The following is a 15,712-nucleotide window of genomic DNA, read 5'->3' on the forward strand; positions in this document are numbered from 1 at the left end:
GATCAGTCCCGTGTCTCGAGACAGCAGGGGTCATGAGTGAGCAGGCTACAGTAAGTAATATCAATTTATGGAGATGCCTAATAATGATGTGTCATAGGCAAAAAGAGAAAAGGGAAAACATTGATGGACTTTATTGTGTGAGTTTCAAAAACTCTGTTTGCATCCTCATTATCAGACTTGAATATTCAGAATACAAGTATTTAAGTTACAATAATGAATTTTTAACTGGTTATGAAACCACCTCAATTTAGTACTGATGCTGCTATATGACCTTCATAAACAAACAAAACCAACTGAGAGAAGATTGGCTATTTCTATATAATTGGTCAGATTCTTCTTGAAATCAGATTTAACAGCCTGTGTTTTCCAAGCAAAGTTACAGTGAGTAGAACTGTATTTAGCCAGTTCAAAAAGGCTTTTTTATTTAGATCATTTTATTTTTGTTGACTTACTCATTAGTTTGGCTAACGTGCTAAGATAAGTGACCAAGACAAATTGCTGATATGTATCACTAACTAGCCACAAATGTGATCTGTTTAATGTATAATTCACAATATATTCTTTGGATGTGTGTGTTCACATGCTGCTCTATGTAATCTGGTGAGAACAGCAAAGAGATCTCTGCAGTGATGCCATTCCCTAAATCAACTATTAACGGTGAAATCTGTAATATATATACACTATAATTTATCAGAAAATGATCATGATATCCCATCAGAGACTAAGCTAAGCAACCTGATTCACATGATCAGCTCGTCATCAAGCCTCTGCAGAAGCCTGACAACAACCTGATCATTTGAATCAGGTGTGTTGGAGCAGGGAAACATCTAAAACATGCAGGACAGGGGATCCTGAGGACCAGGGTTGGGGAACACTGGTCTAGGACACTTCATTGTTTGTAAAATTATAATGTTGTGCTTGTCTTGTGCTACTGCAGTGGTCCTGCAGCCTGCCTGGGCTTCTTCACATCTGGAGAGGTGGGGCTGGGGGGGAAACATCTCGCTTCAACCATAAATTATATATTAAATAGCATTTGAGCCTATTTAATATACAGTCTATGGCACCAACTCACTATTTAAACTGCTGTAGTCATTTCTGGACATGTAATTCCTACGTATTGCTCCTTTAACTACATTCAGTCTGTTTAATATGTAGCCCCTAACGTCTTTATATGTTTCATTCATAGGTGATGTAATGCTGAGAAAGTAAAATATGTTGCGGTGGAAATAAAGCTTTGATTAAGGAAGGGAAAATGTATTGGGTATTGTTTGGTATAAGCAAAAATGTTGTCTTTTTTAAATAACCATTATTTGATTAATTAATTGTTAATGTTACTAATGATCAATTAAGCAAAGTGCTTACAATTTGCAGCTCTAATCTGTACAGTAAGAAGAAAAACTTGGCTGTGTTGGAATAAACTTCATGTAAAATACAGGAGCTGTCAGCTACAAAAAAGCTATTGTTGAAACCAAAATATTTGAACATAAAAGATTTCTCACCTATCAAATGTAATCACTCAGCCTACCGGTGGGCTTTTGGTCTTGTCTGCATATCTATCTTGATTCAAATGAAATTCGAAAAGACGTCTCTATTAGCTTCCCCGGCAATTCACTGCCTCCTTTTGAATATGATGGTGTGACGAAAGGATGTGGAACAAATAGCATTAGCGCTATGATGTTGCCTTATCTAGGTCATGATATAACCAGCCTATCTCTGCGTAATCCTCTTGTGGCTGACACTGAATGAAAGGAATAGAATAATAAAGCACTCGATTGAGATGTCAAAACAGTCTGGCAGAATGCTATTGGGGTGGAAAGCAGGGTTTGATAAGCGCTGATGCCTTTGTTTAGGCAGCTGGGAGGGAAAGATGGACGTGTTAGCGCAGAGTTCTGCTTATATTTGGGAGCGTTGGGGTTTTCCCTATTCTCTCTCTCCCTCTCTCGCACTCTCTCTCCCCCTCTATCGCTCTCTCTCCCTCTTTTGCTCTTTCCCCATGCTGCCTCTCAGACAGCTTTGATCACAGTACCCTTTGAAGCAGTGTTCCAAAATGAAAACGAGGAGAAAGCAGAAGTCACCGCAAGTTCATGCCTAAACTTCCTGCAACTACTTGCAAAGTGCACATCTTCATCACGGCAGAAGCTCTGTGAGACCTGTGGAAATTATTGATGAGGAAAAATAATTGGGCATAAATCATTAAAGCCATAAATCATTAATTGCAAGGCCATAATGTGTTGTTACTGTTGATTACTTCCTCTAACTTAATGTTCTCAGGTCTTCATCAGCAGATGATCATCCTCGATAGATGTTACCTGGACTATAGCTCACAGCAAAACAATACAGAACAGTGACGTCTCTGGTGTCCTTTACCCAGGATGCTACAGCAGTATTTCAGAGAAGGGCGAATCTTAAAGGAACAGCCATTCACTTTTCTACAGCGAGACGATAAGATCAATATCAGTTTCATGTCTGTTCATCCAGAGCAGAGAGGACTCTGGGAAATGTGCTGCAGACAGAAAGAGTGGACCCAAGGTGAAACTGTTGGTCTAACTCTGTCTAAATTTACTGAAGACCTCATAACAGTTTTCAAGTTTTATTTTGTTAATATTGCACATTCGCAGGTAGTATCACAGATTGATCAGTGATGTAATTTATAAAAATTCCATATAATAACTGGCTACAATCACTTGTACAACTCTGTATCATTAGTACTCTCATTAATTAACCATAATATCAGTATGACAGTTGCCTGTACATAGGCTAAATAAACGCCATTAAATTATTATTGTTGATAACAAATTTCCTTGTTTGTAGACTTTGATTCTAACCCAAATGTTAGGCACAGTTACCTGTGTATGATGAGGCTGACGCTGTTACTGAAATTATCAATAAGTTTAACTTGGTAACTCTTTACAATAAGGGTACAAATCCTGAACTTAATTAATGCATGACTTACGATGATTTAATGCATGAAGTAATGCAGAATATATCAGGAAATTATGTTGCTCACCACTAACAAACGATCAAGTCACTATCATTTTATGTGATTACTTCACACTTCATAGATTATTAGTAAAGGAATGTTAATTCTCAGTTACTTCATACATTAATTGATACTTTTACTGGATTTCTGTTACATAAAATCTCATTAATGTAACTGTACTTATGTTTATTGTGTTAGGGTTTGCAGTTTGATTAAAACAAAGCTTCTTACTTTTTATGAGAACAGGTACTGTTCTGCTGTCAGAGAAGCTGAGCAAATACATGGGTCAATAAAGTTTTATGCAACTGGAATCCATCCATTTGATCACAAATCAATTAATGTATGAAACTGAAAATTAACTTTCCTTAACTGATGATCTATTAAGTGTGACTTGATCATTTGTTAGTGGTGAGTAACAGGAATTTGTGATACATCATGATACATGATGGAGGAATACCATACATACATTTGTACCTTTATTGTTAAGCGTTATATTTAACTCTAAGTAATTTCTCTCCGGTTTAGTATTACATATATACACATGCATACATGCTAACTTGTCTATAACTATAACAGGGTAGTTATTTTAGTTATTGAGAGTGACAGTTTATTATGTATGACAGATAACGGGTAGTCTATTTTGCACTGTGTTTGTCTTTGGTGGCATGGTGGAACAGTGGTTAGCATTTTCACCTTATAGCAAGAAGGTCCTAGTTGAGCAGAGTGAGGAGAATGAATGTTTTCCAGTGCTTGTCTGGGTTTCCTCTGGGTGTATGTTAGGTCAACTCTCCAGTTAGTACTCCTGACCAAAGTGCTGGCTGAGAACTGGAGTTGGTCCCAGAGCGCTGCACAGCGGCTGCCCACTTTTCCTAACTCTAGGTCTCTAGGTTAAATGCAAAGACTGAATCTCACTGTATAATTGTATATGTGATAATTAAGTTGACCTCTAACTTTACCTTCACCTTTATTTCAGTAAACCACTATACGGTATGGTAGGGGTACAATAATTTTTCTCTCCAAATGATGATTCTGAATAACTGAATATATGCAGCTGATTGGTCCTGAGTTTGAATCCTCCAGCAGGGCCTTTCTGTGCAGAGTTTGCTTGTTCTCCTCGTGTCTGCGTGGGTTCTCTCCGGGTTCTCCAGCTTCCTCCCACAGTCCATTGACACGCATGCTAGGTTAATTGGTGACTGGTGGTATGAATGTGAGTGTGAGTGGTTGCCTGTCTCTACATGTCAGCCCTGGGATGAACTGGCGACTTAACCAGGGTGAACCCCGCCTCTCGCCCAATGTCAGCTGGGATGGGCTCTAGCCTCCCTGCGACCCTTCGGGAATAAGCGGTTACAGAAAATGAATGAATGAATGTAGCTGATAGTGGTGATTAAAGGGAAAATGCTGCAGTTTTCGTGTGTATCTTCAGTCAGTGCTGAGGGTAAATGTAGTAAACTGAAGCAATAAACTCCTCAGTGCTGCTATAAAGACCAAGAACTACCAGGATACATTTTGTGCGAGCTTCTTCACCACCCTAGCCTATAGTGATTACTTTGTTGGCCAAAACATAATGCTAGATGACAAAAATAATCATCTAACATGCCACCTGGCCACCCAGAGGTGGAGACATCATCTACATCACTTTGACATCACAAACAGACATTCTTGCCTGTTTTTTTAATCCATGAGTGGTTTCTAAAGTGCTTTTCAATTAAATGTCCTATATTACCACACTAGTGATAAAATATAAAATCACATTACACTTCAACTGCCAACTTGAGATGTCTGACAACTTAAGTTTGTTAGTTTGAAGAATAAACAGTAGCCTACATATGACTGGATAAAAAGACAAACAGGCATCCTTTTCCAAGTGCCAAGTGGGTTATTGCTCAATGAGTTACTGACCCATTCATTGTTACGGCTGCCTCGATCCCCTCGACACTGTCCCAGCTACAGTACAATTGAGAGAAGCAACTACTGTCAGCCAGAGGGGTTGAATAAGGAGAGTAAAGATGTAGGACACATACGAGGGACACCATGAGAGTGCTCCTCCTAAGCTGCCGTCTCATCAGTAATCTCTCCTGACAGGCTTCTGTGTTGTTTAACTACATCTTTGAGATGATGGAGAGCGCACGCGAGAGAAAAGATAAATAAAAAGCAGATAAAAGAGAAGAGGATAAAAAGAAAAATTACACCCGAGGAGCAAATAAAGGAGATATTACAGCCTGTCCTACATATCAGCTGTACTAATGACTGTTGGAGTTCTCTCTGTAATAACCTGAGTAACCAGATCACCACAGGGGTAACACCACATGAGTTTCACCCCAACCAGCTGAGACTTCTGCAAGTCTGAAAAATGTAGCAAGTAATTGTAATCATGCAGTGTGGCTCAATTTAGCACCTGCCTTAATTACAAGAGTAAGTCTGAGCCTCTCTAAATGGAAGAGAGGGTTGGGAGAGTTTTGCAAAAGACTAGGTGCGAGCTAAATTAGCTGTGAAACTAACAAATGAAGGCAATTAGCCAGCTAGCCCTCAGTCTGTCTGCACAGTCTAATTGAGAAACCAGGCCAAAGACTATCTGGAACAACTCAACAGTTACTTTAACTTTTTCCTTAATCTCTTTTGCTGACAATGGGCCACATTTATGTAGTGCTGATACAACTAATTAGAGAGGAGGCATTCAGAAAGCTTTTCACAGAAGCTTTGTGATATTTATCAAAGTTTGTGCCACAGCATGATGGCTATCAAGGCAAGAGCAAACATATGCACACCAGAAAACCAAAAAGCCCCTCCTCTAAACAGCAATTGTCCAATCATAGATAAGTAACTGAAAATAGACATCACAGACATGTCAAACTTTTGCTTTCTCTACACGTTGAAGTGGTGTGCATGGGGCTTTAAGACAAGGTTCGACATTAGCCTTGACGGCCCTTGGCCACAAAATTTTACTCTGTGACCACCAAATATTCAATGTAGGAACAGCTGTGGGCTTGAGATTGTAGAAGCCAAGTTTTATTCCCTACTGTGAGCCCTCTCCAACACAACGTTTCAGTTCCACAAACATCCCAATTCCTTTGCGGCTTTCAGTGTGATGAACATTAACCAATGGCTAGCTCCTTACATGTCTGGGCTCCTGAAGTACGGAGCTATTACGCTTACTTAAACTGATTTAGTTTACGGCCAACAGTAAGAGTTAACCCTAGTTAAACTTAAGTTAGATACCAGGGGTTAAATTTGGGTTTGTTATGTGGAAGATTTTGGGAGGACGATGTAGGCTGTTGCATAATTAAAGTTGGACGGTGTTGGCACATCTCACTCTGGGTCACTCTCTTAGGTCTAAGCTGGGTGAGCTTAGTTCTTACGTTGGCTCTCTTCCTGGGGCAATCATGGTCTTGCTGGTCTGGCTAGGTGGTCGTCTCAAGGTCCAAAGCTGAGTATATTTCTGTCGTCTATCGCATACAGTACGTAATTTATCATCTGGCTGATGTTTGCACAGATTCAGATTTAGCATCTGACTTTTAGCATTAACGCTATATTATGCACACAGCTGTTACAGCTATAACGTGTAACATTTCCAGATTAAAATGTCTAAAAATGCTCTCTATGTTATATATTTTGTTTAGTTGTGAACTTGCTGACTTACTGAAGGACTTTTAACATTAGCACTAGCTTTCATTAGATAGCTACAGTTATGATGTCTGCTAGCGAGAGTCATTATTTTAGCTGACAAAATCCACAATCATCAGCCAGAAATGAGAAGCTATCTTTGTTTACTTCTCTGTAAAATCAAAGACTTTGTTTCAAAAATAACTGCCAATTTTCCAATGTAAAAACTGTCACTGTTATCATTGTTAACTACATATGCGCAGTGCAAGAATAGAAAGCTTGACAGATATAGCAACAATAACTAAGAAGGGGTCAATTACTTTCCCATTTGAACCAAATGATTGAAGCAGTCTGGTGTCCCTCGTGAAAGCCAAAGCACTGATTTCGAAATGTCACAATGCTCTTGGTGACATACACTAATCCCTTCATACTCACACTGTTTTGGATCTCGTGGCAGAGGAGAATGGCGACGAGAGACAGCGAGTGTGAGAATTAAACGGGAGGAAAAGAGAGCAAATAAAAGGACACGGGGGAGAAAGTAGGGGGGTGTAAGTGAAGCGTAAACAAAGTGGACAAGAGAGCAGAGACGATGATGAGGGGAGGTGGAGCTGTGAAGAGATGAAGAGAGATGTGGATGGAGAGGATCAGACAAGGATGCAGGATCTTAGAACGAGAGGAGGGAATAGCGGTTCTGTAAACTCAGACTCCTGCAGATGACTGTGGAGGCCCTAGAGATCTGTTAATGTGATGCAATTCCTTCTCATCTCTTCTCTCCTCTTGTCCCTGTTTCTCTCTATATATACATTTGTTACCTTCTCTGTATCTGCAGCTTTAGTGCACTGTTGGTGAAGTGTACTGCTCTAAAATTAGTACAAACAAACACACACACACAAGTACACAAAAACATCCAAAACAACTTCTGACCTCGGCAGTAGCCATCCATCTCCTCGTGGCCGATACTACAGACACAACGGCCCAGTGGTACCAACCAGTCTCCATCAGCACCACAGTACAGTTTGGGTGTGTCCCTCTCTTCTGCATTCTCCACACATGCACCCCTCACTTCCACCAGAGAGGATGAGTCCATGTGCGGCACTGTGTCAGGAAATGCCGCCAAGTTTCTCAGCGTCGACGGGCAGCGTTTGTAAAACACCTAATGTAAAAGAGAAAACAGGGATCGGAGTCAGAATCTGCTTTATTGGCCAATTGTGTGCATTCACACAAATAGTTTTGTATGAGTTTTGTTTTGCTCCTGATGTACATATGCACAAAAGATATACAGCTTACAACAAGGACAAGAAAAGTAGGGATGCATCGATCTGATTCTCAGTATCATTATCAGTCAGATACAGGCCAAAATTATTGGATCGATAATTGGCGAAATAACAGATTAGACAAATATGATCCATTAGCCTAATGTATCCCATGGATCCATAACTACAGGCTACACTGAGCGGAGATATAAAGCAGGTAATTTTCATCATGGAGTTTGCATGTTCTTCCCATGCTTGCATGGATTTCCTCCTGGTTCTCCATCAAAAACAAATACACCTGGTCTATTTTCCTGTCAGTACCCCTGACTTAGACTTAGGTGCTGGCTTAGATCTAGAGTTATTGCCCAGGTGCATCACAGGAACTGCTGATACTAGAATGGGATAAATGCAGAGACCAAATCTGACTGTATATTTGTACCCTATATAACTGTATATGTCACAAAATAGTAGGTCTTTACCTTTACACCGGAATTATAATTCATTTGTTACTCTCCAAACTCAGATTTAAACTTGAGCACAAAGTTGCACTTTCAGTTGCATTTTTAATGTTTGAATGGTGCTAACAGATCAAAAATGTTGCTAAAAGTTCTGTGTGAGAAAAAGTTTAAATTAAAAGAGCAGCAGTGTTGCATAAGTCATGGTGAGTGCCGTGTATTTCTTCCTTCATGGGAGTAGAATACTTGTTTCATAGTTTGAGCATTCCGTTTTAGATAAAAGTCAAAATTGATGTTCAAGTGTTTTTATTGCATATGTACTGTGCTATAGCTGACATACCTATTGACATTTACAAATGTGTCATTAACAGGTAAATTGTTTAAGAGAGGGAAAAAGACAAGATCTGATATCTCATATGGGCAGATATCATAATGGATATGAAAAAGTGGTATTGAGTCATCCCTGAAAACTGAACAAATAAAGATAAAGAATGGTAAACAATAAAGAACAGACAATATAAATAAAAAATATATACACAAGTCAAGTGTTACAAAGAAGTTTGAGGTATATTGCCAGAAACAGAAACTGACAAACAAACATAAGTCACACCGTCCTGTTAACTGACCTTAACAGACACAAGTGCAATGCAGGCTCCTACATCCTGGAAGGCCAAGTAGAAGCCCTTACGTGTCACCGGTCCCACCTCCCTGACCTCAGTGTTGAGGCGAAGAACACGATCTCCAAGATCTGTCTGTGTAAAACTCTCATCTGCCGCGATGGTGTCCACCTTAAAGCCAACAACAGACACTTAATTAGCACAGTTCATTGGTACTGAACGATAGCAGATCTGATCAGATATAACCAACCTTGGCATAGTCAGTAGGCCGAAACCGTGTCGATGCAGGGAGCGGCTCTTCTGTTTGCAGGTAAAAGAGGTTGAAAGTCTCCTTACAGGTACCAGACACCCAAGGAATGGAGTTGCAGTCTCTCAGTGTGAAACGCAGCTCTACATACACCTGAATTCAAATATAGAAAAATAGATGTAATGATCACAAGCTCAGCAGACATTACAAATACAGGGTTGTGTCTAGATTTGAGGAATTCTCGCAAGCTACGTTGCGCGCCACGTTATTTCTTCATATTTTGAAGTGGCTCGCACATGAGAGAAATTTGCCTTCAGGGTTTTCTGCGAGAAAGCCTTTCCTTTGTGAAACCCTTACTCAATATTGACTACACCCCAGTTTGCACTCAAACTGCAACTAAAAACCGAAAAAATATGTGTAGACACACACACACGGCTCCTTATTCTGTGTTAACTGACTTTCAAAAGCCTGTGCTGAATCAAGCGCACATGAGCGCATGTTTTGCAAATCTTACCATCTAGGCATGACCCAAATACAACTACTGGCCTAATATTTCTACCAGTAATACGAATGTTAATATATCAATAAAAATGGCTTCATGTTTACATGTTATTGAAGTGCAAGCATTATAACAATTCATTCAATTCAATTCATAACAAGTACTTATAATAGGCAGAGAAGATCTCATAAACAAACGTCCAGTAGTATAAAGGATAAAAGACTCGCCATGAAAACTGTTTGATAAAGTGACAGGGTTTCTGCCATTTCAAAGGTAATTTGAAAATCGGAGACAGCCCAGCCAGCCACACAGGGCTTTCAGTGGTTTGTGAAACAGCTCTGTTTCAGACATAATGAGCAGCACTCCAGTGTAGTGTAGTGTAAAGACGAAATCCTGCACCATCTTGGATTTATCTTCTCTATTGACTTCACTGGAAATCAGCCCTTTCTGTAACAGAATGAAGTCACGTTTTTGTTACTTTTCCCCCACATTTTTCTCCTCCCTTGATAAGTTACATGGACGACCGTGTTCCCTCCAGCGACTTCAGCACTCGCCCGACCTTGAGACAATGTCACAACAAGGCTCTGCTTCAAGACTGCTTCATTTGATCCACATATCCGGCAAAGATGTTTGAACAGTCGAACAGTGTGTGTCTGAGGAAGTGTTGTGATGTGGTCCTGACCCTCTGTGCAGCCTGTCGCTGGATCCATCCAGACCGCAGCCAGTTGTTCTGGTTTGGCTCCATTACGTGACAAACCTGGAAGGTGTGAATGGGTCTGTTCTGCTCATCCATCTCTGTGATAGCATCCCACTGTAAAATATAGAGAGCACATATGGATAGATTTGTAAATAAGTTTTCATTAGGAACTTTGTTGCTGAAACATTTTGACATCCATCCTTTGTTGTCATGTCATACATCTAGACTGCACACATTCACTTATGGATATATATATTATGTTAGTATGTAGTGGGCTGCAGATTAGTAGCAAATATATAAATATTGAGGTTATGTTAAGAGATTACAATACATGCACCTATGAATGATCTGGTTTAAGAGCTGTTCCGCAAAATGCTAAACCTCTATTGCATGTGGTGAAACTTAATTTCTATAGAAACATGACGTTTGAGAGACACCGAGTTAGTTTCACCAATGTTTTCAAGCTGTTGCATCAGCCAGACTCTCTCATTTGTCTGCTCCGCTTTAACGGTGCGATGATCAGAGCTTCAAAAGCCCTAATGTTTATTGACAGATCTTCTTTCTCGCAACTCCTGTGGCAATAAATGGGCAGCAGAGATTGTGTCAGCTACACAGCTGGACATGTAATTATATCTCAAGAGCAGGAGATAGTTGTACTTGGGATGCGCGGTAGCGGTTCTTGTTGAGTCTGTTTTGGAAAGGGACATGGTGGAGAAATATACAGCATGTAAAACATTATGTATGAATGAGACAAAGCTATTAAATTAAAAATGGAGACAAAACTTTGGAGGTTTAGATGTTAAAAGCCAGTGAAAAACAATTCACATTTAGCTAAACACTTTTATTTAAAGGGCGTGCATAAGACTGTCATTACACTGTCATAATATGTCATGACACCTGATCATGAAAGTCTTTATGAATGTTTATGACTGTTGTCATGAAATGCTAATCCGTCATTTATGCCATGTTTAATGCAAAGTTGACGTTGTTTGAGATGTTTGTCATATGACAATTTGACATCAGTCAAGATAAAAATGTCTTTGTTATGACAAGTTGACATTATCAAACTTACAGGAACTGTTTAGCTTTATGGCTTAACATAACATTAAACTGTCATACGTCATTGGTTTTGAAACTGACTGTCATGAGACCTTTATAAGAATGCCATGAATGAAAATGAACCACTTGACCTGAAGTCAAGTGGTTCATTTTGGACTTGTCATAAAGATGTCAATAAATGTTAGAAGGCCAATTTAATGACAGATTACAAAACTAAGGTGATTTAGATTACCACATGAACAGACAGCAGTTAGTTGGTTTACTTGTTGCTAAAGTAGGCTAAACACTGTCTGCTGTTATCTGTAGTTGACATTAGCTACTTAGCTCGATTAGCCATAGAGCTAGCTGCTTAACTAGCTGACTCCCGGGGTATAAGGAGCCAAACAATGCCAGTGTTCCCAGGAGGAGATGGCGACATGGTGGTGAAGACATCAAGGGAGAGACGTGATATTGTTGATATATGGTGATAACAGCACATGTTTTCTCTCATATTATGCATTCATAGTATTGCGCTGAACAGAATGTTTAAAATTTAAATTCTGGCTCTTTTCTCACCTCCACACCACTGACCAATCATGCCGTGAATATTGGAATATCAGTTTTGGAAGGTTACAAAAATGGTTTGAACGCTACATCAGAAATGTGTGTGGGTAGGGGGGGGTTCCAAAGCTATTTGACCACTCGACAAGCACCTGTAATGAGGCATAAAGGCAGCTTAAGTGAATGTGTGGGTGCTTTTTATCTGTCTTTCTAGCTAACATCCTCTCATTTTAGTCTATTTCACTGTTAACTGATGGAGAATTAGTTTCCTTGTATAATCATAGCTCACATTGAACAAACCATTAAAACACATTAAATGGTTTGTTTTGGCGGTCTCGACAGTATTGCTGTAATATTGATACAAAAGTAGGGCTGGGCAATATATCAGTGTTGGATATTGATATGAGACTAGATATTGTCTTAGATTTTGAATACTGTTATATCATGATATCGCAGGATTGTCTTATCCTGCTTTTAAAAGCTGCATTACAGTAAAATTATGTAATTTTACCAGAATGTTCTTGTTGTTCTATTATTTTTCTTTACCCTTTGTCATTATATCCACATTATTGATTGTCAAAAATCTCACTGTTAATATTCTATGAATGCACCAATCAAATATAAAAAATATTGTGATATTCGATTTTGTCCGTATTTCCCAAGCCCCATGTAAAAGCAATGCTTTTTTCACCGGTCCACTCTTCTCAGTTCAGCTGCAGTGACCAGTTTATTTTAGTTGAAATATTTTAAACTTTGAGCACAGCACTCTGTGGTTCATGTTGTGTGCCACACAAAGGTTACCACCTACGCTTTCTCCATAGGAAAGTAGTGGTACAGCCAGCGCAGAGTAGTTTTTACCTCTGATCATGCGTGGGCACCTTAAATTGAAGACAGAATTTGTGCTCAATAGTATAACTCATCACATCACAGCATCATTTATGCCAGTCTTCCATCATTTACAACTGTTTATTTTTAATTGGTCTGTTTCATCTGATGCATTAATGACATGAACAAGACCAATAAAATAGAATAAATACAATGCAGTTTTGTGACATTTCTTGACATAACTAGTTCACAGAGATCCCCAAATGCTCCATTAAACATGTGAAGGTGCACAATGGATTATGCTATAATGAGGGCTGCAATGTACCCCAGATTTTAACAGCTCAGGAAAACTGCATTTTGCTATTACACACCTTACACAGGTTGGGAATGGAATAATCTAAAAAAAGATCTAAAATCTTTATATCAACTGATGAACTGAAGTCCATTGTGAAGGATGGATTTGGATTTGAAGAGGTTTCACTCTCCAGCAAAATACGTCTGCCTAAGATACATCTGTGTAACCTTCCTCCTCTCTTGCAGTCTTTTCCAAGACGCACAGGACTGAATCTTCTTCCATGACTATAGACTGTCATTTCCAGGTCCACAGACTGAAGCACGGAGGACACAAGAAAGTATATGTACCTAAATGGAAAGCACTCTGTGACAGCTTATTGATTTCACTCTCCACCTCCACCACGTTGGTACCTACATTATGTAATTATGTACCTGTGATACTGGGGTGTTCAATAGGGGAAAATTATCTTGTTTTGAATGTGATATACATACCGTTTCATTTTGCATTATGCATAGTTGTTCATTTTAAAATACACAAACACACACGCACACACATCGTGGCTGCACGGTCCCTAATCATGAATATCTTGAGTGTGTCGCACAGAAACCCAATAAAGTTAGATGACAGACAGAACAAGTTGAACCAAGACAACTGAGGTAAAGTGTTCTCTAATGTAAATTATTAAACAACACTTTAACCTTGACTGGAGTGAGCAAAAGCAATTAATCTTATATTAATTAAGCTATCTAAATTAGCACTATGTGACACCCAAGGGCTAAATGATTAATCAATCATAATCACTTCCTCTTTCATTTGGAACTCCAGCCAGCCAATAATGCTGTGCCCGGCCCTTTATGATGTTAAGTGGACTCTGAGGTAGTATGTAATCATCCATATATCATTGCCATGGGAAATAACCAAGATACATGAGCCGAATCTAAAAATACAAAAAACATCTCATAGGATTTAGTTGCATGTTCAGTCGGGCGGGATATTGTTTAAAAAAGTATTATATCAGTATCAGTATCAGTACCCTTAAAGTGTTACCGATACAGATAGAAAACTTAATTTGATACCATTTTTTCTTCTTCCGTAGTTTCAAACATTTTGGTGGCATCTCAGCACGCTGAACTTCCAACCGTGTCAAATACGACGGGCTCAATTTCACCACTGCAGACTGTATGTAGCTGCAAGCCATAGCTGCAGTAGTGGAACAATCTCATCTTGCATTAGATTGAAGAACACTTGAGACAATTGGCTGCAAGCAAAACCATACAAATAGTATTTTTGTCTGTCTGAGTACAAAAATGACTGAACGCAAGTATCACCTAACTGGAGAAAATCTGACACTACTTGGTGCTGGGTTATTCTTGTTGATACCCTAAAGGTATTGAGTACTGATACCCAACCCTAATGTTCAGTCTGTAATAGGCTGAAAATAAAACAAACTTAAAGGGATAGTTCACTCAAAAATGAAAGTTCAGTCATCATCTACTCACCTTCACTGATGGTTCGGTTTAGTTTTTTAGTCCAAAAACACAGCGTTGCAGAATCTCCCAAACAATTTAACTAAATGGTGACCAGTTTCAAGTGAAAAAAACAATAGAAAAACATAAAATGTTTGTCTGCAGTGTTTTGTGGACTGAAAAACAGATAATGACTGAATTTTCACTTTTGGGTGAACTATTCCTTTAACTACAGGCCTATGTAACTAGTATAATCAGGTATATATTGGCATATGATTACAATACATAATTGATTATATTATTGGTATATTCCTATATATGTTATATTATTAGCTCAACTCTTTTGTTTTGTTTGTCTGCGAGGCAGTGAGGAAAGGTTCACAGTTTTTCAAATCTGTCTGTAAACGATAGCCAGGTGCCCTTATGAACGTCTAAATGAGGCTTTGTTTGCTGTAATCATTCCTCTTCTTCATAGCAGGAGGTCCCTTGCTCATGCACTTCCAATGTGAATGATAAGGGGCAAAAGTCTGTCTTCGTTCTGTGAAAAACCACAATGTGAATTAATAGCTTGAGCTAAAATTAAAAATAAGGCAGGAGTCTTCCAAAGTTGCAATACTTTAGTACAACATTTCCTTTGAGTGTTATTATCCCTCCACTGCAGCTCAGTACAGAAACACTGTCCAGGGAAACGAAAAGGGAATTTCATAACTTGGGAAGATACCCATTTGATTTAATTGGCTCAGACTGCTGAAGCCCCATATTAGCTTCAAATAAAAGTTGGAATATATTTTTCCACTGACTGAGAATTATGAAATTTGTCCTCCATCACTTACATTAGAAGCGTGTTAGGAAGTGATTTCTCCATGCCCAGTATGAACAGCAGAATTGATTACAGCAAGCAACTGTTTCAATGTGCACATGGGAGAAGAAGTCGGCCTTCAGGGTTTTCAGTTAAAAAGACCTTTCTGGCAGAAACTTGCTATTTTAACCCAAACCATGATGGTTTCCCCGAAACCCATCCAAGAATCTGTTGTGAATGGCTTTCTGCCAGAACGGCATACTTTTATTAATGTCTCGGAAGTTGGGCAGAAGCTGTACAGTTCTGCTGCTCAAACAATACTGTCAAATTTCAACTTTGGAAAAAAAACAGAATGCCATATACACAAGCCTTTACTTCAT

General features: G+C 39.1%; 1 protein-coding gene across 1 annotated transcript in view; it reads right to left on the reverse strand.

Annotated features, from left to right (window-relative positions):
* LOC146332803 (ephrin type-A receptor 6-like) overlaps positions 1-15,712 on the reverse strand; it is an 82,237-nt gene that overhangs the window by 40,918 nt on the left and 25,607 nt on the right. The window contains exons 3-6 of the mRNA XM_084715552.1: positions 10,334-10,462; positions 9,156-9,305; positions 8,915-9,076; positions 7,505-7,733 (exon numbers count right to left, since the gene is read on the reverse strand). Of these exons, the coding sequence (XP_084571678.1) occupies positions 7,505-7,733; positions 8,915-9,076; positions 9,156-9,305; positions 10,334-10,462 (670 nt within the window). The remainder of the gene's footprint in view (positions 1-7,504; positions 7,734-8,914; positions 9,077-9,155; positions 9,306-10,333; positions 10,463-15,712) is intronic.

Source organism: Lutjanus erythropterus, chromosome 1, assembly GCF_056507025.1.
Source record: "Lutjanus erythropterus isolate fLutEry1 chromosome 1, fLutEry1.hap2, whole genome shotgun sequence".
Classification (NCBI taxonomy): Eukaryota; Metazoa; Chordata; class Actinopteri; order Lutjaniformes; family Lutjanidae; genus Lutjanus; species Lutjanus erythropterus.